This window comes from Notolabrus celidotus, chromosome 6 (genome assembly GCF_009762535.1).
Source record: "Notolabrus celidotus isolate fNotCel1 chromosome 6, fNotCel1.pri, whole genome shotgun sequence".
Taxonomy (NCBI): domain Eukaryota; kingdom Metazoa; phylum Chordata; class Actinopteri; order Labriformes; family Labridae; genus Notolabrus; species Notolabrus celidotus.
In genome coordinates this window covers 37,733,092-37,759,867 of record NC_048277.1, presented here as the reverse complement: position 1 = coordinate 37,759,867, position 26,776 = coordinate 37,733,092, and the positions used below count along the sequence as shown (strand labels likewise).

Genomic DNA, 26,776 nt, shown 5'->3' with positions numbered 1-26,776 from the left:
GGATAACATCAAACACTGTTTGTTTGAACGAGATGCAACAAAACTCTGTTGAATATTTCTGTTCTAATGTATATATGACATTGTTTCCACTCAGGCAAAGCGGTGTGCAATGTTAAAGAATATATAGAGAAGATTTAAAATAATCAATATCTTCTTGAATGCCTTAAATTCTCAAAGCTAATCATATTAATGTGAGAATTAAATTATTCAATGCTTCTAAAGCAAGCCTCAAATTAAACATACATTAAATATATGTTACACCTCAGTTTGACATTTTTTAATACCTTTTTATTCCACTCAGACAACACAAAACAACATTGCAGGTTTTAGACTCAGAAGCAGATCTCATGCACAAACATTTCATTTCAAAAAAGAAAAAAAAGTCCATGGTCCAAAAGTAAAAATAAATAAATAAGTAATGAAAAAATAATAAGAATGAATAAATAAATATATACAAAGCAAATAAAATCAAAAAAGTTCAATTATTATAGATTATAATAAATCTAATATTTTTTTATAATCAATGAGAATCTGTATAGTAATAAATAAAAATAAACTTTAAATAAAAATAAGTAATTAAATTAATACGTTTTAATACATTTTAAATTTGGCCTAAAAAATTTAATAAAGTAAACAATTTTAATGAAATACTTTTACTGGTATCTATCCATTAATACAAACACATTTTCATAAATTAAATTAAATTGATTTCTTCATTATGTTTTAATTTCTTTAGTAGGAATCTAATGTCATGTTTTCATCAAGTCCATAGTGTGAAAGTAAAACATTTTTTTTAATGAATAATGAAAAATAAAAAAAGTTGCATTAATAATCAAATATTTTTATAATTAATGAGAATATTCATAGAATTACATTTTCAAGTTTAACTCAAAAATTAAATAAAGTAAACAATTTTAATTCAATGATTTTACTGTCATCTATTAGATATTACAAACACATTTTTATACATTTAATTCTATTCAATGTAATCAAATAATAAGATACAATACAATAAATGTTATTACATTTTTATTTCAATTCTATTTTTTTATTCTAAGTAAAATCCTACGTTTTAAATATCGTATAATAATAATATCGTGACGTATAACATTTATAAAAAAAAAAGAAAATAATTAAAATGAATAATTAAATAAATACATAACAAACTAATAAAAATAGTTAAATTAATAAATCAAATATTTGTGTAACTAATAATAAGAATATTCATGGAAATACATACAATTTTAAATTTTAACTCCAAAATTAAATAAGGTAAACAATTTTAATTGAATGCTTTTACAGTCATCTGTTAGATATTACAAACACATGTTTAAACATTAAATTTTTTTGAATGTAATTATTTAATAAGATAAAATAAAATAAATGTTATTACATTTTTATTTCAATTCCTGTAGTTTTAAAGGTTTTAAATATCCTTACCTAGTTGTTATATTTGTTTTACGTAATGGAGCGTGCAGCGTACTGACGTATGACGTTTCTAGTCGCTATAGCAACGTGTAAACTCTGGAACTTCTAACGGTCGAGAGACCGCGGTAGCTTTCTAACCTGAAGTGTTGTTTTTAAATGATAAAGGAGATTAAATCAGGAGGTTTAAGGAGCGGAAGTGGACTGACTTTACTCCCTTACACCTCTGGGAACTCTAACTGGACTTCCGGTCCCTCTAACATCACCTGTGAGTTTACTTTAACCGAGTTTACTGCAGGTAAGTTAAGCTAACAAGCTGAGTTAGCTTAACCCGGTCTGTAGTTCGAGCTATAGACTGAAGGCTCGAGCTGACATGTCGGAGCAAAGAGAGACTGAGGAGCTGGAGGTGAACCAAGAAGAGGAGGACAACAACATAGGAACAGACCCAGGACCAGGTGGAGGTTCACCTGAGCCGACACCAGAGGTCGACAGAGAGCCGGGCAGTGATGGAGAGGAGGTGGAGGCTGACAGGAGGAGCACAGGTGAGTCCACAGACTGCTGCTGGAGTCCTCTTAAAGTGCTGAATATATCCCTCAGAATACAAAGTTCCTACTTTGATACCTGTCCAATCTGATTAAACTTTTAAATAAGACTCAGAACTGGAGATATGAAGTGTGGTGACAACGCTGGAGTTAGTATCTGACTTGTAGGTGAAGTAAGTATGTGATTCGCAGCTTCAGTTCTAGGAGGGTTAATGAAACAAGGTCCTGATCCAAAACCACATTACCTAGACTTGTAAGATCTAGACTACATTCATCTAGAGAGGCTACAGTTTCATTAAAACATGCCTCACACCCTCTGCACAGTGATTTCCAGCTTCTACACTTTGGACAACGGTTTTTAGTCCCAAGGTGCAGGACAAGAAAAGCCTGCTGCTATTACTGAGCTGAACAAGCAATAGCTTTTATTTTCCCACAGTCAGCCTCCAATTTTATGACTTGAGCCCAGATTGTCTTATTTATTCATGTGATTCTATCGTTTTCATTGGTTGACTGTTCTCTGATATGCGTTTTAAATGGAACCTTTAGCACTTTTATCATTTCATCATGTCTATTCATTTTACCATTTTTAGTGTTAGATAAGTTTTAAGATTTCTTTGTATGTTTTGCACATGAAGTACTTTTTCTGCCTGACATCTATCTTGTAATTTTGTACTGACCTAACATCTCACTGGCTGCAAAACAAGTTTACCAACGGGTACAAATAAAGTAACCTGAACCTGAAAACACATTTTCAAATGTATGAAATTAAATCTGAGACTGTTTCTTGACAGGTGCAGACGTTGTGGAGGCTGCAGAAGAGGCTGGATCTCAGACTGACCCCCATGAGGACTCTGAGCAACTTCAAGATCTTCAGAAAGCAGAGGGTGTTGGACTCTTGACAGGAACTGGTGAGAGAAATGTGATTTAAAGGTGACATATCATGCAAAATTGACTTTTTAATGGTTCTTTACCTGAAATATGTTTCCCTGGCATGTCTACAAACCCCCTGAGAATGAAAAAAATCCATTCTGCCCCCGTTCTGATTTCTCCACCTTTCTGTAAATGTGTGTGAAACCAGCCGTTTCAGACTTCCGTGTTTTTGTTACGTAACAACAATATCCGGTTTGTCACGGAGTCAGAGCTCGGAGCTTGTTCAGCCCATAGACTGTATAAAATAATACTGAATCCCTCCTCCGTTTTTCATTACCTGCACAAATGTGTGCTAACAAGGAGCTTAGGAGGGAGGCATGCTAGTTGTAGGCTGTCTTAATAAACACAAAGGTCCGTTTTACTCCCCACGTCTGCAGATTTGAAGATATAGTGGATGATTTTTATTTGTCATGGATAAGTGCTAGCGCTAATTAGCACAGCCACATAGCTATATGTTCATAGCTGTAGCTGTAGCTGTAACACACACGTCGACATACTGACAAATAAAACAACAAGAAACACTAAATCTGTGACCAATCCTTCAGAAAGGTCCTGCTGCCTTTCTGGCAGAGGTCGGTTTGACTCCCCACGTCTGCAGATTTGAAGATCTAGTGGATGATTTATATTTATCATGGAAAAGTGCTAGCGCTAGTTAGCATAGCCACATAGCTACATGTTGGTAGCTGTGTACCAAGACACACGTCGACATACTGATAAATAAAACAACAAGAAACACTAAATCTGTGACCAATGGTTCAGAAAGGTCCTGCTGCAGGCGCCTCTCCGTCAGGATCAGATTCAGAGGGTTGAAGTAACGCGATCTCTGAGCAGGGGTGTATATTCAGCCAACATGTAAACATTAGATCAACGTGCTGGAGAGCCGAGGCACATCCACTTCCTGAGGGGGCGTGGTCAGAGGGAAAACAGACTGTTCTGATGAGGAATGAAGAAGAGGACTTTTCAGGCAGACCAAAATCTGATTTCAAAGTGTTTTTTTGAGCATAAACTTTAAAGACGTGTTTTGGGGACCTCTTAGACCAATATATGTTGATGAAAAAAGCGTGATATGTCACCTTTAAAGTTGTTTTCAGCGGGTCACGGAAGACAAAACTCAACTCACAACTCACTTACAGTAAAATCAATAAAATAAGATCAGATAAATATCAGAACAAATAAAATAAAAAAAGTAATAAAATAAATTCATTACAGTAAATTCAATAAAACACGATCAGATAAATACTAGAAAAAAATGAGATGAAATAAAATAAAATCCCGACAATAAAACCAATTAATTATGATCAGATAAGTACCAGAAAAATAAGATAAAATGAAATCATAATAATTAGTTCTGTAAAATAAAATCAGATAAACACAACAGAACTCAACTAATATAACAATAAGATAAAATCATTTCAGTAACTGCAGAGGGTCATGACTGGAAATCAAACCAGCGACCACTACAATGAGGTGTCTTGTAGTCCTTGTTTCCCATAATGCAGTACTTTGTAGTTTGGTCGTTTGCTCACGTTCTTCTTCATGTTTCGGGCCGTACAGATGTGTCTGAAGAAGCTGAAACTCAGGCTGATCTTCCGGAAGAAGCGAGGCCGCTCAGAGAGCCTCAGAGGACAGACGATGTGGGAAACTCTACGGCCACGGGTAAGATTGATTTACAGTTTCACACAGAGGCAGAATGACAACAAACGGAGGGGAAACAGAAACTTTATGAAGAACTGCAGATCGTATTCAAGCATCGTGAGACTGTAAAGAAGATGAAGAGCGGGCAGTGGAGGACCTGAGATGTGTTGTGCTGTTTCTAGGTAACCCTGCACGAGTATGACACAGCAGGAGGATCAATATCTTGTTAAAGTTGTTTTAGAAGGAACAAAGAAACTGCTTTAAATACACAAACACGGAGGGGGGATTAGACTAAATCCATCACAATAAAACTACCTCCTATTTCTACTAACAGTAATGTCATGTATCTGAGTTGGTGTCCATGTCCTCACAGTAAAGGTGGTGCTGGTTCCAGAGGGTCACGTAATGACCGCAGCATTCGCCATCAGCCTCAGCATCCAGGAGCTGAAGCTTCACCTCGCCTCTGAGCTCCGAGTCCCTGCTGAGGTGCTGCAGATCTCCCTGGACGGTACGTCTGTCTGTCTCTTACTTTAACTCTTCCTGTCCCATTAAAATTACTAACCATAGACCTTTCTGGAGTCCCTGAGCTCCCTTGTCTCGTAGGTTCCTCTGGATCTCTGCTGCTGTGGACGTCGTCCAGACTCCAGCTGCTACAACTACTACTATCCGTCTCCCCACTATCATCTCTCTCTCTCTTCATCTCCATCTATCCTTACCCTCCTCTCCTTTCTCCTTATCTCCTTTAACTCATCCTCCTTTCCTCTCTCCTTACCTCCCTTTGCCTCACCCTCCTCTCCTATCTCCTTACCTCCTTTAACTCATCCTCCTTTCCTCTCTCCTTACCTCCCTTTGTCTCACCCTCCTCTCCTATCTTCGTACCTCCTTTAACTCATCCTCCTTTCCTCCTTTAACTCCTCATCCTTTCCTCTGTCCTTACCTCCCTCTATCCTCACCCTCCTCTCCTACCTCCTTACCTCCTCTAACAAATCCTCCTCTCTTCTCTCCTTACCTCCTTTAACTTACTATCCTCTCTCTCTCTTCATCTCCCTCTATCCTCACCCTCCTCTCCTTTCTCCTTACCTCCTTTAACTCATCCTCCTGTCCTCTCTCCTTACCTCCTTTAACTCATCCTCCTTTCCTCTCTCCTTTCCTCCCTTTGTCTCACCCCCTTCTCCTATCTTCGTACCTCCTTTAACTCATCCTCCTTTCATCTCTCCTTTCCTCCTTTAACTCCTCATCCTTTCCTCTCTCCTTACCTCCCTTTTTCTCACCCTCCTCTCCTACCTCCTTACCTCCTCTAACAAATCCTCATTACAGTTAATTCAATAAAACACGATCAGATAAATACTAGAAAAAAATGAGATGAAATAAAATAAAATCCCGACAATAAAACCAATTAATTAAGATCAGATAAGTACCAGAAAAATAAGATAAAATGAAATCATAATAATTAGTTCTATAAAATAAAATCAGATAAACACAACAGAACTCAACTAATATAACAATAAGATAAAATCATTTCAGTAACTGCAGAGGGTCATGACTGGAAATCAAACCAGCGACCACTACAATGAGGTGTCTTGTAGTCCTTGTTTCCCATAATGCAGTACTTTGTAGTTTGGTCGTTTGCTCACGTTCTTCTTCATGTTTCGGGCCGTACAGATGTGTCTGAAGAAGCTGAAACTCAGGCTGATCTTCCGGAAGAAGCGAGGCCGCTCAGAGAGCCTCAGAGGACAGACGATGTGGGAAACTCTACGGCCACGGGTAAGATTGATTTACAGTTTCACACAGTGGCAGAATGACAACAAACGGAGGGGAAACAGAAACTTTATGAAGAACTGCACATCGTATTCAAGCATCGTGAGACTGTAAAGAAGATGAAGAGCGGGCAGTGGAGGACCTGAGATGTGTTGTGCTGTTTCTAGGTAACCCTGCACGAGTATGACACAGCAGGAGGATCAATATCTTGTTAAAGTTGTTTTAGAAGGAACAAAGAAACTGCTTTAAATACACAAACACGGAGGGGGGATTAGACTAAATCCATCACAATAAAACTACCTCCTATTTCTACTAACAGTAATGTCATGTATCTGAGTTGGTGTCCATGTCCTCACAGTAAAGGTGGTGCTGGTTCCAGAGGGTCACGTAATGACCGCAGCATTCGCCATCAGCCTCAGCATCCAGGAGCTGAAGCTTCACCTCGCCTCTGAGCTCCGAGTCCCTGCTGAGGTGCTGCAGATCTCCCTGGACGGTACGTCTGTCTGTCTCTTACTTTAACTCTTCCTGTCCCATTAAAATTACTAACCATAGACCTTTCTGGAGTCCCTGAGCTCCCTTGTCTCGTAGGTTCCTCTGGATCTCTGCTGCTGTGGACGTCGTCCAGACTCCAGCTGCTACAACTACTACTATCCGTCTCCCCACTATCATCTCTCTCTCTCTCTTCATCTCCATCTATCCTTACCCTCCTCTCCTTTCTCCTTACCTCCTTTAACTCATCCTCCTTTCCTCTCTCCTTTCCTCCTTTGCCTCACCCTCCTCTCCTATCTCCTTACCTCCTTTAACTCATCCTCCTTTCCTCTCTCCTTTCCTCCCTTTGTCTCACCCCCTTCTCCTATCTTCGTACCTCCTTTAACTCATCCTCCTTTCATCTCTCCTTTCCTCCTTTAACTCCTCATCCTTTCCTCTGTCCTTACCTCCCTCTATCCTCACCCTCCTCTCCTACCTCCTTACCTCCTCTAACAAATCCTCCTCTCTTCTCTCCTTACCTCCTTTAACTTACTATCCTCTCTCTCTCTTCATCTCCCTCTATCCTCACCCTCCTCTCCTTTCTCCTTACCTCCTTTAACTCATCCTCCTGTCCTCTCTCCTTACCTCCTTTAACTCATCCTCCTTTCCTCTCTCCTTTCCTCCCTTTGTCTCACCCCCTTCTCCTATCTTCGTACCTCCTTTAACTCATCCTCCTTTCATCTCTCCTTTCCTCCTTTAACTCCTCATCCTTTCCTCTCTCCTTACCTCCCTTTTTCTCACCCTCCTCTCCTACCTCCTTACCTCCTCTAACAAATCCTCCTCTCTTCTCTCCTTACCTCCTTTAACTTACTATCCTCTCTCTCTCTTCATCTCCCTCTATCCTCACCCTCCTCTCCTATCTCCTTACCTCCTTTAACTCATCCTCCTGTCCTCTCTCCTTACCTCCTTTAACTCATCCTCCTTTCCTCTCTCCTTTCCTCCCTTTGTCTCACCCCCTTCTCCTATCTTCGTACCTCCTTTAACTCATCCTCCTTTCATCTCTCCTTTCCTCCTTTAACTCCTCATCCTTTCCTCTCTCCTTACCTCCCTTTTTCTCACCCTCCTCTCCTACCTCCTTACCTCCTCTAACAAATCCTCCTTTCTTCTCTCCTTACCTCCTTTAACTTACTATCCTCTCTCTCTCTTCATCTCCCTCTATCCTTACCCTCCTCTCCTTTCTCCTTACCTCCTTTAACTCATCCTCCTTTCCTCTCTCCTTTCTCCTTACCTCCTTTAACTCATCCTCCTTTCCTCTCTCCTTTCCACCTTTGCTTCACCCTCCTCTCTTATCTCTTTTCCTCTCTCCTTTCCTCATTTGCCTCACCCTCCTCTCCTATCTCCTTACCTCCTTTAACTCATCCTCCTTTCCTCTCTCCTTTCCTCCTTTGCCTCACCCTCCTCTACTATCTCCTTACCTCCTTTAACTCACTATCTTCTCTCTCTCTCTCTTCATCTCTCTCTCTCTTCACCTCCCTCTATCCCTCTCTTCAACACGGTCTCATCAGATGTGTGTCTAACATGAGTCTGGTCCTGCTGGAGGTTTCTGCCTGTTAAAGGAACTTTGTCCTTGCCACTGTAACTTGCTAAATGCTGCAAAGTGCTCTGCTCATGGTGGATTAAGATGAGATCAGACTGAGTCCTGTCTCTAAGATGGGACTGGATCTTGATGTTGGGTCATAGAGTACGGTCTAGACCGGCTCTGTTTTGTCCTCTGTTTCAGGCAGAGTGGTGGAGGAGCATCAGAGTCTGATGGAGCTCGGTGTCCGGCCTCACGGCTCCACCCGGATGGAGATGTGCTCCACCGACCCGAGCACACATCCACTCCGCCCTGTTCGACCGCCGGATCACGACAACATGCCGGACGTCATCACAGTCCGAGTGCAAACCGGTAAGACCCCCCCAGCACCAGTTTTACATGTGGTCCCTGTTTTGTCTTCCTGCCTTGGGGTCTCCTTTGCTTTTGGAGCCAGAATATGACGACACACGCTCTAACTTTCAGATGAGGATGAGTTCAAGGAGGTGGTCGTGGAGATTGAGCGTCCCCGTCAGCAGAAGGCCTTCCTGGGCGGCTACAAACACCGGCTGACGGGAGCAGAGTACCATCACGCCGCCATCCAGACCCTGCCCAAGAGGAGGCCCGACAGAGGAGTGGAGGTCTTCAGCCGTGACACACAGGTACAGGAACAGGGATGCAGATTAAAATAAAAACATTCTGACAAGAAAAGTTCTGTTAAACTCACAACACACACACACACACACACACACACACACACACAGACACACACACACACACACAAACACATCTGGCCCTGTGTGTGTGTGTGTGCGTCTAAAGGTCATTCATCATCACAGAACAGCGTTTTCACTCATCCGTGAGACAGAACACGACTCCATGAGCAAATTAAACAATGTAATTACAGCGGGAGAAAATGCAAATGAGCTTGTTGAACCAGAAGACAGAAGACAAACGGTCACAGTAACACCTCTCTGCTGAGCGTCAGGGTTAATTAGTTTATTTCTGACTCTGCTGCAATTATTTTTTTTTTTACAAATATGGAAGAATATTTAGAGAACAACTCAGAGTGTCCGTCACCTCCGACATCTCCTCTCTTTCATTCATTGCAAAAGCTGCTGCTCAACAATGATCAGCTCCATCGTCAACAAAACACGACCCTGATGGTTTCATGGGTCTTTTAGCCCCCAGAACTACTTTCCCCTGATCTAAAAGGTTCCTGTGCCCCCATTGTTGTCTGTGTTTCGACTGTGGGCTGAAGTTCCGGGTAGATTGTGTAAATCAGGCCAGTGATGTATGGAGGAAATAAAAAGTAAATGCACTACACCACCAGACCAGTAGAGGGCAGTAAAACAAAGAGGAATGCCATTCAGCACAGATGACACCATAGAAGCAGACAGACAGGCAGGTATCATTATGAGCAACACAACAGTTAGCCTGTTAGCATGAAGACACTTAGCTGGCGCTGTTTTAGATGGTGCTATATTTCATCACAGATGGATTCACTGAATCAACACGTGAGAGGAGATAAGCGCGAGTAGCAAAGACGTTTCAACACGGCTTTAAAATCCTTTTGAACTCAAAAAGCCGTGATCGCAGAGATCGCCCGGTGTTTTGGTTTAAACAGCGACCCTGTTAACTGGAGACTCTCAGCCGGATGCATCCCTCATAAACGTCTTTAGACCATCATTAAATATCTGATGAGGATATTTTGAAATCTTAATAAAAACTAAACTAGTTTGCATTCCCAGGAACTCCCTCTGTGTTTCAACAGCTGTGTAAACTCCACAAACACTGACACGTTCAGCTGAAGGTCTCCAGTTTACAGGGTCACTTTTAAAAGCGGAACACCGGGAGGAGAGACGCATTCACGGTGGGCTGAGAGAAGACTACTGTTACAAGCTGCTAAATCAAGAGAATCACAGCTTCTTCTTTTGAAAAGTACACACACATACAAAAAAGATAGAACAAATAAAAACTAATGAAAGAAAGAGAAATCAAGAGAATCACAGATGTGTGTGATGTTATTGTGGACGGAGGGCGGAATAAAAACACTGAGGTTAATCTACCAATCAGACAAGTTCAGCATTGCAGGCCCTGCCCCCCAAAAGTCCTGGGGCCTTTGAAAAGTACTACCCCCCTAGCAGGGGCTTTTTAGGGGGGAGATTATCTACCCCTGAACTAAATTTAGACCCTGGGTCCACCGGTTTCATTGTAAATAGTCACACAGAAGATTACCACAGCTGTTTGAACCTGAAGCGTATGACTGCAGATCTGTATCTCTGTGTGACTCACCTTTACTCTCCTGCACACAGCTGCTCTACCTGTTATATATGACATACAAACAAACACACACACACACACACACACACACACACACACAGACACAGACACAGACACAGACACAGACACAGACACAGACACAGACACAGACACAGACAAAGCTATAATGATGGTCGGATCATTACAGGTTTACTGTGCATACATGAAGACCCACACACGGAGCTCTGCAGTAATGAGAGCTCTGTGTGTGTGTGTGTGTGTGTGTGTGTGTGTGTGTGTGTGTGTGTGTGTGTGTGTTGTCAGCAGCATGATGAGCTGACCTGTTGCCCTGAACCAGTGTGTTTACACGCCGCGGCACAGCAGCCTGAAGGCCTCATGATCCTGTCCTCTTTCTTTTACCCTCACCTCGTTTTTCTTTTTATAGCACCGTGTTTATCCTCCGTTCAAACTTTTCTTTGCCAACCTTTACGGACGTGAAAAAAGGGATGACAACCATAACAAAATGAAAAAATAAACAAAAGAGAAGTGATAATTAGAAACAATGAAACACTTTTAATGGTGGCGGCTTCTTGCACAGTCGTCAGTAATGTGTTACAGCACAGTGACCTCTGACCCATGAATGTGGATCAAGCCTTTAAGGTCACTTGAACTGGATGGCAGCATGTATTGCTCCTAAACCTGTAGATATTGTTCAGCATTAATGGAGCCTTCACAGATGTGGAAGCTACCCATGCCATGGACTCTTATGATCCCCATACCATCAGGGGCACTGGCTTTGAACTGTGAGCTGATAACAAGCCGGGTGGTCCCTCTCCTCTTTAGAGCGGAGGACACAGCGTCCAGGATTTCATCAGACCACAGGACAGTTTTACACTTCCCCTCAGTCCATCTTAAACGGGCTCAGGTCCAGAGAAGTCTCTGTGGTTCTGGATCAGGTTTATATATGTTTAGATGCTTCAGTTTTAACCTGCATTTGTGGATGCAGTGACCTCCACTACAGAGTCATGTCTGTATTTAATGCAGTGACTTCCACTACAGAGTCATGTCTGTTTTTAATGCAGTGACTTCCACTACAGAGTCATGTCTGTATTTAATGCAGTGACTTCCACTACAGAGTCATGTCTGTATTTAATGCAGTGACTTCCACTACAGAGTCATGTCTGTATTTAATGCAGTGACTTCCACTACAGAGTCATGTCTGTATTTAATGCAGTGACTTCCACTACAGAGTCATGTCTGTCTTTAATGCAGTGACTCCCAGTACAGAGTCATGTCTGTTTCTAATGCAGTGACTTCCACTACAGAGTCATGTCTGTGTTTATTGCAGTGACTTCCACTACAGAGTCATGTCTGTTTTTAATGCAGTGACTTCCACTACAGAGTCATGTCTGTCTTTAATGCAGTGACTCCCAGTACAGAGTCATGTCTGTTTCTAATGCAGTGACTTCCACTACAGAGTCATGTCTGTGTTTAATGCAGTGACTTCCACTACAGAGTCATGTCTGTTTTTAATGCAGTGACTTCCACTACAGTCATGTCTATGTTTAATGCAGTGACTTCCACTACAGAGTCATGTCTGTTTTTAATGCAGTGACTTCCACTGCAGAGTCATGTCTGTTTTTAATGCAGTGACTTCCACTACAGAGTCATGTCTGTTTTTAATGCAGTGACTTCCACTACAGAGTCATGTCTGTTTTTAATGCAGTGACTTCAAATCGTCAAACACCTGATCTGCCAAAAAAGGCGGGCTTTAAGACCTATACTGCAGCCAGCCACCAGGGGGAGCTCTTAAAGTGACAGCTACGACACAAGGATAGATAGATATGTGACGCTTTTTAAGATATATTGTTTCTTCTCACAGACGGCAGAGCTGAAGTCTCAGGTCCAGCAGTGTGCCGTCGACGTCTCCACACAGATGACCTGGATCGGCTGCTACGTCTCCTGTACGAAAGACAAGCTGGTCGCTCCGGGGAACTACATCACCGCTGACGAGTACCACGACAGGAGGCTGAAAGCTGTAAGTCAACACATGAGTGGAGTTTAAATTCCTCTTCACATGGACGTACGTTTAAAAAATGGTAATTTCCCGCCTCAGGTGATCCGTCTGCAGTCGTTTGTGCGGCGCTGGCTGGCCCAGCAGGAAGTGGACCGTCTGAGGAGTGACCGGGACCGGCGTCTGGCCTGGTTGGAGCTGCAGGAGAAGAAGAGGAACGAGGAGAAGGAGGATCAGCTGAGAGACCGCCGCTGCCGCTGGATGAACCCGCAGAGGAGGGAGGATTTCAACCTGCTGTTCCAGGCTCTGGAGAGTACGTTGCGCACGAAGAGGTCTCACTCTGATGGAAATCTGGGGACGAAACGTTTCCTGTGTGTGTGTTTCAGAGTGGCGGTGTGAAGAGGAGCAGCAGATCAACTCAACCCTGAGAGGAGCGGAGAGGAAGGCGGCGCTCTGCTCGCTGCTGGAGCAGGAGACGCAGCTTATCGGCGCCATCGGACGCCATCACATCGCCGCACAGAGCATCAACTACGACAAAACTGTCAAGAGCTTCCTGGACAAGGTCAGGAGTCACTAACTCCCTCTGCTAGCTACAGATTTGTAGCTGGCAGATTTGTAAATCCTCAGTTTAGGATTCAAAGACAGAGTTCAGGCGCCGCTGAGACACTGATTCTAACGGCGTGATCGTGTGTTTCAGTCCGCAGCTCCTCACCAGTGGAGAGCAGCAGACGGGCGACTGATCGAGATGGACACGCAGCACACCCTCAGAGCCAGAGAGCTTAAAGAACTCTACAACGACACTAACCTGAGCGTCGTCAGCCAGGAGCAGAGACTCCAAGTCCTCATGACGCTCAAACACACCGTCAAGGTACATTCAACGTAAAACACGTGGGGTCAGGTTGTTTTCATGCCACAGTATCCTGTTTTCTTATAGAGTTCACCAGGTAGCAAAATTGGGTTTCTCAAACCCTGAAATTGGAAATGATTGGAGCACGAACACAAAAACAGGAAACTTAAAAATCCTGATGATAACCAGGATACTCCTCAGAAACATCCCGGTGCCTAGAGCGCTGCTAACTTCTGGATTAGTCTGCAGAACTTAAAGAATATGTATTAAAGGCATTTACAACACCCGATTATGACAGTTCCCTACAAAATGAAAGTCTGTTAAATACACATTGGACTTTGTAAGAGCCTTTGTTGTTGTTGTTGTTGTTTCTATCCAGGAGCACGAGTGTCAGCTGACTCAGGACATCGTGGATTTGATTGACAGAGAAGTGGACCTGATGACTCGGGGGGTTAAAGCAGCCAGTCTGGAGGGACTGAGGAAGAGGATCTCCACTCTGTTCCTCCAGTTCATCAAAACGCCGGCGTTTAACCCCAAGGCTGCCAGGCTGCTGAAGGTGAACAAAGAGCCCTGCTGGTCTGATGCTGAACTGCATGCTTTGGTTGAACAGGTGACTTCATGTAATCTGAATCTCCAGGTCCCCCAGAATCCCTCGCAGCTGAAGAACAACATGTTTCTCTGTCGGGGGTGTCACCGCTACCTCCAATCCACCGACTTCAACCCGACCGCCAGCACCCGCCCCAGCGGTCGCTGCCGAGACTGCATCGGACTCGACAACATCGCCAGAACCCGCAACGACGTGTCCTGCTACAAGAGCATCCTGAGGAGGCTGAGAGCGGACGAGCAGGAGATCAACGACGACTCTAAGATTCCCTTCCTGCTGCAGGTCGTCTCCACACCTCACTGGATTGATTCTGTATCCTGCACATGTCACAGTTCAGACCCTGACGTCTCGTTTCCCCTCAGGTGGAGGATATGAGGTACCTGGTGGAGGTGATCTGGGCGTCCCGCTCGGCCCTCCATGGCAGCAGCGACCTCTACAGCCTGGTGTTTGTGCGCTGGGAGCGCCACAGAGACTGGAGCCCCTGGAACTGCATCCTGCTGTCCAAAGAGGAAACCTCTGCTCACCTGGAGGTGGAAGACGTCCACAAGGTGAGACCGGTCCTCCACAAACTGCACCCCAAAGGGAAGGTAGTCGTGTTTCTAGACACAGAAAGGTCTGCAAGGGTAGAGGCCTGACTCTGGAGGTCTGCAGCTGGACCCCTCTGTATGCTGTGAATACTGTTAGAGGCTCATCTGGTGTGTGTGTGTGTGTGTGTGTGTGTTTGTGTGTTTGTGTGTGTGTGTTCAGGCCTACGAGGCGACTTTCATCCGCAGCATCAAACACAAACACATACTCGCTCGTCGACACTTCAGCCAGATCTCCATCGCGTCTGAGTACCTGGACTCTCAGCCGCCCGCTGCCCTGGGCAACCAGCTCGTCTCCATGCCTATCACCATGACGACAGGCAAGCACGCCACCGACAGCACGCCGTCCTCGGCTCATTAAGAAACACCCCGTGGTTTTTTCTTTCTTTCTTCTGTCCCCGTTTCCTCCCTCGCTCACATTGCGTGTCACTTTTAAAGAACATGTTGTCCAGAATAAAGTTCTCTGAGCTCTGAGTCACGGAGGTTAGGTTCATTACAGGCGCCTCGTTTTCATATCAAGGATTTAGGTATTGTTGCAGCCCTTGAAATCAATAAAACAGCATGGAGGGGGATTATGTATTCGCCTGAAATCCATCAGAGAGCTGTACAAAGGATACATAAGCTCTCTACTCCAAACAGAGCAGGTTTAAACCGTACTCTATGTTCCATTAATAACAAAGACCCAACATCAAGACCAGATCAGATCCAGTCCCCTCTTACAGACAGGACTCAGTCTGATCTCATCTTAATCCACCATGAGCAGAGCACTTTGCAGCATTTAGCAAGTTACAGTGGCAAGGACAAAGTTCCTTTAACAGGCATAAACCTCCAGCAGGACCAGACTCATGTTAGACACACATCTGCTGAGACCGTGTTGGAGAGAGGGATAGAGGGAGATGAAGAGAGAGAGAGAGATGATAGTGGGAGATGAAGAGAGAGAGAAAGATGATAGTGGGAGATGAAGAGAGAGAGAGAGATGATAGTGGGGAGACGGATAGTAGTAGTTGTAGCAGCTGGAGTCTGGCACGTCCACAGCAGCAGAGATCCAGAGGAACCTACGGGACAAGGGAGCTCAGGGACTCCAGAAAGGTCTAAGAAAAGAGAAAAGAGAGGGAGACCAGAAGAAAGAAAAAGAGGAGAATAAATGGTGAAAGAATGGAGGGGATAAGAAAAGGAGACATAAAGGATGAAGAAACATGGAAAGAAAGAAAGAAAGAAAGAAAGAAAGAAAGAAAGAAAGAAAGAAAGAAAGAAAGAAAGAAAGGAGGAAGAAAAAAGAAAGTAAGAAAGAAAATAAAGAAAGAAGGAAAGAAGAAAAGAAAGGATGAATGACAGACCCCCAAAAAGGAATCGACGGCAGAGATCCAGAGGAACCTACGGGACAAGGGAGCTCAGGGATTCCAGAAAGGTCTATGGTTAGTAACTTTAATGGGACAGGAAGATTTAAAGTAAGAGACAGGCAGAGAGAGGAGAGAGAGAGGGAAAGACAGGATCCCAGTGTGTCAGTTGTACCTGCTAGGGGAGTGAAAACCTGACTTCGAGAGATTCCGCTGTTTTCTATACATGTTCAGGGGCGTGACGCTTTAAACTTGGTTAAGCATACAGATTTATGTTTTTACCTCAGAAGCCATGGGCTGTAAAAAATATAATTACACTCTAATGTACTGACTGCAATGTCAACCAGGGATTTTGCAGGGCATTAAAAAGCATTAATAGACATTAAATACCAGCAGACCTGACTCATAAGTTCTGGTTGTGGCCAAGCTTAGTGGAGTCTTTTACAAAAAACAAACCTGTGTAATTTTTCTTGAGTTCACGGTCATGGCATTAAAAATGTTGCAGTCTAGCATTAAAATGGCATTAAACAGCATTAAATTGGACTGGCTGATTTCTACAGAAACCCTGTCAACAGTACTCCATGGATTTATCTTTGCACTCCTGTCACGTTGTTGGACTTGGGAAGGACACGTTTAATCGAATAAATGAATAAATAAATGAAGGAGAAACAAAAACATGTCGTCTCTTCTCATTCTGTCTAATTCCTAAAAAGCATCACAAATCTTTAACCATCACTGAAATATTTCCAGCTCAGCGTGAAAGCACCTCCCGCGCCCATCCTGGTAAGTTTTCATCAAAATACTACTCCTTCATTTTGACGATCAGAGCATTAGCAGCAGCTCGAAGGTCATAAATAGTGTTAGGAACTGTTTAACAGCCCTCCTTAAGGACTCAGAGATCAGGAGTTAACATATACCTGTTCTTAGAATGACTCTGATCTGCTCGTTCTGTTTGTGTGCAGATGAAATGACCAACCTAACTGCTTTGTTTTCCTGTTTCCAGTTTGTTTCTCCTCCTGAGGCTTTAAAAGAAGGTGTTTTTAACAGAATGCAGATGATGTTTCAACAGGAAGCCAGCCTGGTAAGGTGTATTACTCACATTTGCTCCCGCTCTGTTTACATTCCCTGACATATAACACGACTCATAGCATGCTCTGAGGGAATATTGATTGACTGTTCAATAAGTTATGACCACACAATGAGAAATTTCATGCGATAGATTATTTTCCTCTTGTTCTTAAACAATCCATCCATCCGTTACGTTTCACCGCGGATCCCGTATCGGGGTCGCCGGGGGCTGGAGCGTGTCTCAGCTGTGATTGGACGAGAGGCGGGGTGCGCCCTGCACAGGTCGCTCAGTCCAATACAACCTTCTGAACTTTAATTTAAATTCCAGTAAAAATGCAAAATATGTGGGCTGACATTTGAGCACATCTGACATTTTTCATGCAGATGCAGACGGTGTTTGTTTGAATCACCAAGGTTTATTGACAACTTCTACTTCCCAGCATCAAAGTATTCCACAATTCAAGCTCTTCAGTCAGGTTTCATCGGTACGTCTTAATTCAGTTCAGTTCAGTCATCACTCTTTGATGATTGAACTCTAAAGTGAGGAAGAATCCCGACACTCCTCCAGCCGCCAGCCTCTGAAGTCGTCTGGTTACTCAGTACCTTGTGTAAAGCCCTCAGAGATTACACATGTGAACTGAACCTGCCGACCTCTGTGAGGTAACTTAAAGCTCTTTAAGGACGCGACAGCTTCAGTGACACACAGAAGATGATTTTATTCATCATTAATGCGTTTATGTAACCTTAAAAACAGCAGACTTTACACATATTGGGATGTCATGTTTACTTTAGCCTAGCTTAGCACAAAGACTGAAAGCAAGGGGAAACTATTAGCAAAGCTCCTTCAGAAGTAAGTAAACCCATACCCAAAACCTGGAGGCGGGTCACATATATGATACAATATGATACAGAAGTAATGTGTTATGATTTGGATATCATATGATACGACACATTGCGTTAGGATACGAGATAAGACGAGATGAGACGATACGAAATGATATGAAGAATGATATCAAGATTTATCCTTCAATTCCCAAATTCAGCAAATCTCAAGGTCAGCCTATTTTCACTTGCGCAATATTTCTAAAATTAGACACTTCCTATCTCAGAGCGATGCAGAAAAACTAGTCCATGCATTTGTTACCTCCAGGTTAGATTACTGTAACTCCCTCTTATCAGGCCGCCCCAATAAGTCTCTAAAGATTCTTCAGCTAGTTCAAAACGCTGCAGCTCGAGTATTGACTAAAACTAGGAAGAGGGAGCACATTTCTCCAGTGTTAGCTTCTCTACACTGACTCCTAATAAAATGTAGAATAGAATTTAAAATCCTTCTTTTAACCTACAAAGCCCTTAAAAATCAGGCACCCTCGTATCTTAAAGAGCTCATAGTGCCCTATTACCCCTCTAGAACTCTACGCTCCCAACATGCAGGCTTGCTAGTTGTACCTAAAATCTCTAAAAGTAGTGTGGGAGGTAGAGCCTTCAGTTATCAGGCCCCTCTCCTTTGGAATCATCTACCAGTCTGGGTCCGGGAGGCAGACACCCTCTCCACTTTTAAGAGTAGACTTAAAACTTTCCTTTTTGATAAAGCTTATAGTTAAGCTGGATCAGGCTTGGACCAGGTCTTAGTTATGCTGCTATAGGCTTAGACTGACACACTGGGATCCTGTCTTTCCCTCTCTCTCCTCTCTCTGCCTGTCTCTCACTTTAACTCTTCCTGTCCCATTAAAGTTACTAACCATAGACCTTTCTGGAGTCCCTGAGCTCCCTTGTCCCGTAGATTCCTCTGAGCTGCCGTAGACGTCCTCCTGCTGTGGACGATCTGGACTCCAGCTGATACGGACGTGCTGGACTCCAGCGGCAACAGCTTCTACGACTCGTCTCATCCCTATCATTTCTCTCTCTTACTCCCCTCTATCTGTCTTTCCAGACCCAACTCAGTCGAGGCATGATGGCTGTCTAACATGAGTCTGGTCCTGCTGGAGGTTTCTGCCTGTTAAAAGGAAGTTTTTCCTCACCACTGTAACTAGCTAAATACTGCGATGTGCAATGCTCATGATGGATTAAGGTGGGGTCAGACTGAGTCTTACCCTGTCTTGGTGTTGGGTCTCTGTTCATAATTTGACATAGAGTGGTCTAGACCTCCTATGTTTGTAAAAGCGTCTTGAGATAACGTTTGTTGTGATTTGGCGCTATACAAATAAAGATTGATTGATTGATTGATGATGAAGTAGTGACAGGAGGACTTGAAGTTATTTGTAGAGCCCTTTTATTCTCATGAATAATATTTAGCACCATCATTATGATGATTGGGTCACGAGTCAGGACAACGATCAATAGCCATATGAATATTTAACCTCACCTCTAGCTCCAGCTGTGATGAGCCTCTTAGGTTTTCCTTTAAAGTACCGTTAATCAGAGGTTGTCTCGTATTATCGTCCCACTTTGTGTTCCTGCAGAGATAACCAACAATGAGTAACCAGGTTTGATATCTTCAGCAGATATGGACTTGAAACAGGACTGTGTCAGGCCGGAGTCTGTAAAGGCGACCCTGCCTGCTCTGTGATTATTATCAGCCGCTGTAAAGTCGCCTAACGGCCTCAGGATTACAGAGGGAACCTGCAGAAGAGAGGAGGAGGAGAAGAGAAAGAGAGCTACAGGAACAATGCTAAAGAGGTTGTGGTACTATCGCAGTGTCTCCCTGATCGTCCTCACGCCGCTGCTGCTGCTCCCTCTTCTTCTCGTCATCAGGACAAAGGTGAGTCTCAGTTTCAGGCCAGACCAGAGCATACAGGAGAACAAAGACTTCAGCACCTTTAAGACGCAAAGAAAGGAGCAGCTTTCTTTCTCTCTCTGTCTCTCTCTCTCTCTCTCTCTCTCTCTCTCTCTCTCTCTCTCTCTTTTTCATGGTTTTTGGTTCACATTTACTTTTCATTGTTTCTTTCAGTGTCAGGCAGCTGCTTTAGGAAACTTATGCATAAAACTATTGAATTTTGACCCAACTATGAGAACCAAACAGCAGACAGGAGCAATCAAAACCAGAGCAACAATATTAACCAAACTCAAAACAGTTTGTAAAAGAAAACAAAGACACAATCCATACCTGTAAGACATATGGTACAGCAACTCACTACGACATGACATGATACGATACAATATGATACCAGACCAGACGATACAGTAAGGTACGATATGATATGATACGTTATGCTACCATTTGTTACATTATGTTACGATATGATACGATGCGTTACGTTACGTTGCGATACAATACATTACATTATGTTGCATTATGATTCAATATAATACATCACGTTACAATACCATTAGACACCAGAACAGATGCTAAGTTCAATGCGATACGTAAAAGTTACATTTCGTTGCACTACAACTGGATATGTTACTTTGCATTACGATTTGATAAGATTCATTTTGAGTTGTGCTACGGTGCGTTGCGCTGTGCTGCACTGCGTTGCGCTGTGCTGCACTGCGCTGCACTGCGCTGTACTGCGCTGCGTTGTGCTGCGTTGCGTTGTGCTGCGTTGCGTTGTGCTGCGTTGCGTTGTGCTGCATTGCGCTTCGTTGCGCTTCGTTGCATCATGCTACGGTGCGTTGCGCTGCACTGCGTTGCGCTGCACTGCGTTGCGCTGCACTGCGTTGCGCTGCACTGCGTTGCGCTGCACTGCGTTGCGCTTCATTGCGCTTTGTTGCGCTTTGTTGCGTCGTGCTATGGTGCGTTAAGCTGCATTAAGCTGCGTTGCGCTGCGTTGCGCTGCGTTGCGCTGCGTTGCGCTGCGTTGCGCTGCGTTGCGCTGCGCTGCGTTGCGCTGCGCTGCGTTGCGCTGCGCTGCGTTACTTTGCGTTGCGTTGCTTTGAGTAGTGTTACGTTGTGTTACGTTACATTGTGTTACATTATGTTCCATTGCGTTATGTTACGTTGTGTTACGTTGCGTTACTTTACGCAACGTTGCGTTACGTTGCGTTACGTTGCGTTACGTTGCGTTACGTTACGTTGTGTTACATTATGTTGCATTGCGTTGCGTTACATTGCGTTACGTTGCGTTGCGTTACGTTGTGTTACATTATGTTGCATTGCGTTGCGTTACGTTACGTTGCGTTGCGTTACGTTGTGTTACATTATGTTGCATTGCGGTGCGTTACGTTGATATAAGATATCATACATTACGTTGTGTTGTCTTCTTTGTTGCATTTGATTTTGGTCCTTGCACTGACATGCCAGATTGAGACAGAGACAGAAGAAGCTTTATTGGCCAGGTATGCCCACCTGTATGAGGAAAAAGAGACCTATAGATGTAAATATATTTATAATAATGAGATGGAAAGTGCATTGACTCAAAAGCAATTACGGTCATGTGAAGGGTTCCTATATATACAGGAGAAGGAAGGATACAGGATGGGTTTGAACAACATAAATAATAACAGCACCACAGCGCTCTGAAACTCAACAGGAGATAATGATCCGTGAGGCATCAAGGTTAGAAACACACACACACACACACACTTATTATTAACCCCACTGTGTTAACGCATGGTCACACACTGATCTCAATGACAGAGGAAAGCATCTGTGTTTCTCATCCTGCAGGAGGCAGAATGTGCCTTCGTGTTGCTGCTGATGGCAACGTTCTGGGTGACGGAGGTGATTCCTCTGTCCATGACCGCCATGCTCCCCGCCGCCCTCTTCCCCATGTTCGGCATCATGAAGTCCTCAGATGTGAGTGTCTTTGAGCTAATCTTCAACTTAAAGTAACTGTGTAAAACTTGCACACTTTAACTCTCACACTACTCCATCTTTGTTTCCTCTGCAGGTGGCGAAGGAGTACTTCAAAGACTTCCACCTCCTCCTCGTAGGCGTCACCTGCCTCGCCACGTCCATCGAGAAGTGGGGTCTCCACCGCAGGATCGCTCTGAGGCTCGTCACCATGGTGGGAGTCAACCCTGCATGGTACATGACACGCTCCAGTTCAGTTTGGCATTTTAATATGAGGCCTAATGAGGACTACCTCACTTTACATTATTTTTACAATCCTGAATTGGTTTGATTTCGTCCACACTGGAGTTTTCTGCTTGATCCGAGGACCTTGTGGTTCAATGTTGACACTTAAAACTCCTGTGAGGGGATTTCTGCACTGACCTCCATGCTGTCATCACCAGGTTGATGTTGGGCTTCATGTCCGGCTGTGCGTTCCTTTCCATGTGGGTCCAAAACACCTCAGCGGTTACAATGGTGATGCCCATCGTGGAGGCCGTTCTCCAGCAGATCCTGAAGGCCAGTGAGGGGGGAGGTCCTGGTGAGGACAACCCCGACCTGCAGCTTGATGGTACCTGGATTTATCTTTAATTCTAGTATTTAAAAAGAGTATTTGGTGTTGACAAAGAAAACCTGTCCAAAGAACCACAGAGTGTAAAGAACCTGCATTAACCATCTCATGAAATGAAAACCTTGTTTATTGATCCAATCATTGACTAAATATGGTCTCAAGTTTTTTCTACAGCTGCTAGTGTTAAAGTTATACGAACACTTGAGCATTACGGTTATGTTACGACAGGTTTCGATACGTTGCGACACGTTAAAAATGGGATTAGATAATATACAATTAAGTCACCCTGCTTTGCATTACTTTACAATGCAATAGGATACAATACATATACTTACAATACAATACATTGCAGTGCATTACATCATTTCACGCCGCGTTACATTATAATAAGTTACATTACTTTACATTAAGTGACGTTTCATTAAGTAACTTTACCTTAAGTTCCATTACATTTAGTTAGGTTACATTATGTGAAGTTAAGTTATGTTATGTTACGTTACATTTAGATACGTTTAGTTACATTAAGTTCAGTTACGTTAAGTTACGCTATGTTAAGTTACGCTATGTTAAGTTACGCTATGTTAAGTCATGTTAGGTCATGTTACGTTAAGTTGAGCTACGTTAAGTTACACTACGTTAAGTTACACTACGTTAAGTTTTGTGAAGTTAAGTTGCGTTGAGTTGCATTAAGTTACGTTAAGTTACATTACGTTAAGTTACATTATGTTAAGTTACGCTATGTTAAGTTACATTACGTTAAGTTACGCTACGTTAAGTTACGCTACGTTAAGTTACGCTACGTTAAGTTACACTACGTTAAGTTACACTACGTTAAGTTACACTACGTTAAGTTACACTACGTTAAGTTTTGTGAAGTTAAGTTGCGTTGAGTTGCATTAAGTTACGTTAAGTTACATTACGTTAAGTTACATTATGTTAAGTTACACTATGTTAAGTTACATTACGTTAAGTTACGCTACGTTAAGTTACGCTACGTTAAGTTACGCTACGTTAAGTTACGCTACATCAAGTTACGCTACGTTAAGTTACGCTATGTTAAGTTTTGTTAGGTTACGTTACGATAAATTACGTTAAGTTACGCTACGTTTAGTTACACTACGTTAAGTTGCGTTGAGTTGCGTTAATTTATGTTAAGCTACATTAAGTTAAGTGACGTTGTGTTACGTTAAGTTACATTACGTTAATTTAAGCTACGTTACTTTACCTTAAGTTAAGTTTCGTGAAGTTAAGTTGCGTTGAGTTGCGTTAAGTTACGTTAAGTTACATTACGTTAAGTTACGCTACGTTAAGTTACGCTACGTTAAGTTACGCTACATCAAGTTACGCTACGTTAAGTTACGCTATGTTAAGTTATGTTAGGTTACGTTACGTTAAATTACGTTAAGTTACGCTACGTTAAGTTACACTACGTTAAGTTGCGTTGAGTTGCGTTAATTTACGTTAAGTTACATTACGTTAAATTACATTAAGTTAAGTGACGTTGTGTTACGTTAAGTTACATTACGTTAATTTAAGCTACGTTACTTTACCTCAAGTTAAGTTTCGTGAAGTTTAGTTGCGTTGAGTTGCGTTAAGTTACGTTGAGTTACATTACATTAAGTTACGTTAAGATAACTTAAGTTACGTTAACTTACATTACGTTACGTTACATTACGTTAGATTAATTGCTGTTATATTAAGTGATGTCACATTAAGTTATTTCACATTAAGTGACGTTACCTTGACTTACGTACAATATGTTACTTTAAGTTACATTAAATTACAATATGTTACTCTAAGTAACGTTACGTTAAGTTAAGTTACTTTACGTTAAGATAAGTTACTTTATGTTGAGATAAGTTAGGTTAAGTTAGGTTGAGTTATGTATCGCTATGCTACGTTACGTTACCTAACGTTGCGTTAAGATAAGTTAAGTTACGTTAAGTTATGTATTGTTACTTACGGAGAGAATTGAACTGAGGTCTGTTATTTTCACAGAATCTGATGACCGTGTGGAAAAGAGAGAAGAAGTTAAGAGGTTTGTGGAGTTTTCCTGTAAATGTGATTGGCTGCTCAGTGATCACTTTAGAAACAGTCTTGTCTTTTGGTGTTGCTTTCACTGTCCCTGTGCATGCTGGGTGTTTTCATTGCATTAATATTACTACCCTGTGTGTCTCAGTGACCAGAAGGATCCAGATGTTATTGAAGAAACCTTCACTGTACAGATGCAGACAGCGCTGCAGCCTGTTGCAGATCAGGTATAAAAACACTGATCCCTGAGCTCAGGCTCACAGGCTCACCGTGTCTTCATTTCATCTGCTCAGCCGCGCTGCTGTCAAATATCTCAGAAAAAATAAAGCTCCCCTGCAAATCATTTTCATCTCTTTACACTCTCTAACCCCAGCTATGCTACAGCTTGTGTAATTGGTGCTTCCACCTCTCCACTGCTCATTTGTAATGTAAATTTGCAGGATGCTGCGTGTCAGCCTGTATCTCCCAGCAGGAGTAAACGGGACCTGATGATTTGTAAAGCCATGTGCATCAGCGTCGCCTACTCCTCCAACATCGGAGGCATCAGCACGCTGCCGGGCACCTCGCCCAACCTCATCTTCTCCGAGTACATCAACCAGTGAGTGCTGCGCCCGACATGCAACAACACAAGCAACAAAAGATAGATATTAAATCAGTCCTCAAACCTCTGAATCCAGGGTTTACCCAAACTGCAGCTGTGTAAACTTCGGGAACTGGCTCCTGCTGTGCCTGCCCATCAGCGTGATCATGCTGCTGCTCACGTGGACGTGGCTGTGCTGGCTTTTCATTGGCTCAGAGTGAGTGACAGAGTGTTTTTACACCTAGTATATATCAGTCTGACAACCTTATGAATGAAGCATCACATCTATAATCCATATAAAGCTTCAGGTTCCTGTGGAGGCGTGGAGGAGAGAGGACTGAGAGAGACCGAGCAGCCAGGAGAGTCATAGAGGAAGAGTACAGATCTCTGGGACCCATGAGGTGATCTCAAACTCACTCCATTATTCCATGATTCAATCATTCATTCATAACTGAACAGGTGGTTTATCATTCCCCCGTCTCTCTCTCTCCCTCTGTCCAGTCCTCAGGAGATCTTCACAGCGATGGTTTTCCTCCTGATGGTGTCTCTGTGGTTGACTAGATCTCCTGGTTTCATCCCAGGCTGGGCTTCTCTCTTCCCTCAGTGAGTCGCTTCATTTTTGACTCCATACGATTAAACACCTCTTAAAGAAGATGAAAGTAGAGAATGAGAACTGTTTGTAATTCCTCTGTCTGTGTTTGGAGCAGTCACTCAGGCTACATCACTGACGCTACGGTGGCTCTGCTGCTGGGCCTCCTCTTCTTCATCGTACCGGCCTACGGACCCTCGAAGACGTACGGTAAATATGGAAGAGATTAAAGTAAAGCTTGAAAAGGCAACTATTTGATAACTTCATTAACTAGATTAAAACAGACTTACAAAAGCATTCATGACCTCAGCATGAAGAGGATTTCCACTGACTGAGGGATTTGATTGTCAGTTAAAAGAAAGCAGTACAGACACATGAACAGAACAACATTAGCTGATAGATGCAGGGTACTGGTTTGTCCACAGGGGTCGCCAAAATCGATCCCTCTCAGAATCTTTCAGGAGAATTTAAATGCTACATTTCAGGACACAGCTGACACTCTATGTTTGTTATTGTACGTTGTGGGAAAATCATCTTCCAAGTACCGTTTTTGTTTTTAAATGACTTCTCAGTATGCCGATATTTTGGCAATTTCATACTTAAAAAAACTGAATCATATGAAGGAGGATTAGGGCTGCTGGAAAAAAAAAATTGAGTTGGGGCCAGTAAAAAAAAAAAGAATTTTGTTTTCTAGAATTCTAAGATTAAAGTCAGAATTCCACAATTCAGAGATTACAGTAAGAATTCTGAAATTCTGAGATTAAAGTCAGAATTCTGAGATTAAAGACAGAATATTAGAATTATAGGAATAAAGTCTGAATTTTAGAATTCTAAGATTAAAGTCAGAATTCCACAATTCAGAGATTAGAGTAAGAATTCTGAGATTAAAGACAGAATATTAGAATTATAGGAATAAAGTCTGAATTTTAGAATTCTATGATTAAAGTCAGAATTGTTAGATTAAAGACAGTATATTAGAATTATAAGAATAAAGTCAGAATTTCCGAACTCTAAGCCAGTAAAAAAAAAGAAGTTTGTTTTCTAGAATTCTAAGATTAAAGCAAGAATTCCACAATTCAGAGATTACAGTAAGAATTCTGTGATTAAAGTCAGAATTTAGAGTTTTAAGATTAAAGTTAGAATTTTAGAATTCTAAGAATTAAGTCAGAATTGTTAGATTAAAGACA

General features: G+C 42.6%; 3 protein-coding genes across 3 annotated transcripts in view; 2 read left to right on the top strand and 1 right to left on the bottom strand.

Moving 5' to 3' along the window:
* Positions 1-1,514: 1,514 nt before the first annotated feature.
* iqub (IQ motif and ubiquitin domain containing) lies at positions 1,515-15,116 on the top strand. Its single transcript, XM_034686748.1, has 14 exons — positions 1,515-1,967; positions 2,765-2,875; positions 4,452-4,553; positions 4,906-5,040; positions 8,539-8,706; positions 8,818-8,993; positions 12,476-12,631; positions 12,710-12,920; positions 12,994-13,169; positions 13,305-13,475; positions 13,834-14,010; positions 14,092-14,340; positions 14,421-14,606; positions 14,806-15,116. The coding sequence occupies exons 1-14, from the start codon at positions 1,799-1,801 to the stop codon at positions 15,001-15,003; spliced, it is 2,385 nt and encodes a 794-aa protein (XP_034542639.1). The 5' UTR covers positions 1,515-1,798; the 3' UTR covers positions 15,004-15,116.
* An 891-nt stretch (positions 15,117-16,007) lies between these two features.
* Positions 16,008-25,819, top strand: LOC117814076 (solute carrier family 13 member 1-like). The gene is made up of 14 exons (XM_034685188.1): positions 16,008-16,057; positions 16,730-16,762; positions 16,983-17,060; positions 19,549-19,805; positions 21,654-21,782; positions 21,877-22,013; positions 22,223-22,389; positions 24,388-24,427; positions 24,569-24,647; positions 24,861-25,018; positions 25,098-25,217; positions 25,303-25,401; positions 25,502-25,603; positions 25,708-25,819. The coding sequence occupies exons 4-14, from the start codon at positions 19,713-19,715 to the stop codon at positions 25,817-25,819; spliced, it is 1,236 nt and encodes a 411-aa protein (XP_034541079.1). The 5' UTR covers positions 16,008-16,057; positions 16,730-16,762; positions 16,983-17,060; positions 19,549-19,712.
* A 627-nt stretch (positions 25,820-26,446) lies between these two features.
* The window catches only part of LOC117814075 (neurite extension and migration factor-like), an 8,466-nt gene continuing 8,136 nt past the window's right edge, over positions 26,447-26,776 (bottom strand). Inside the window, exon 3 of the mRNA XM_034685187.1 lies at positions 26,447-26,467. Within this exon, the coding sequence (XP_034541078.1) occupies positions 26,447-26,467 (21 nt within the window). The remainder of the gene's footprint in view (positions 26,468-26,776) is intronic.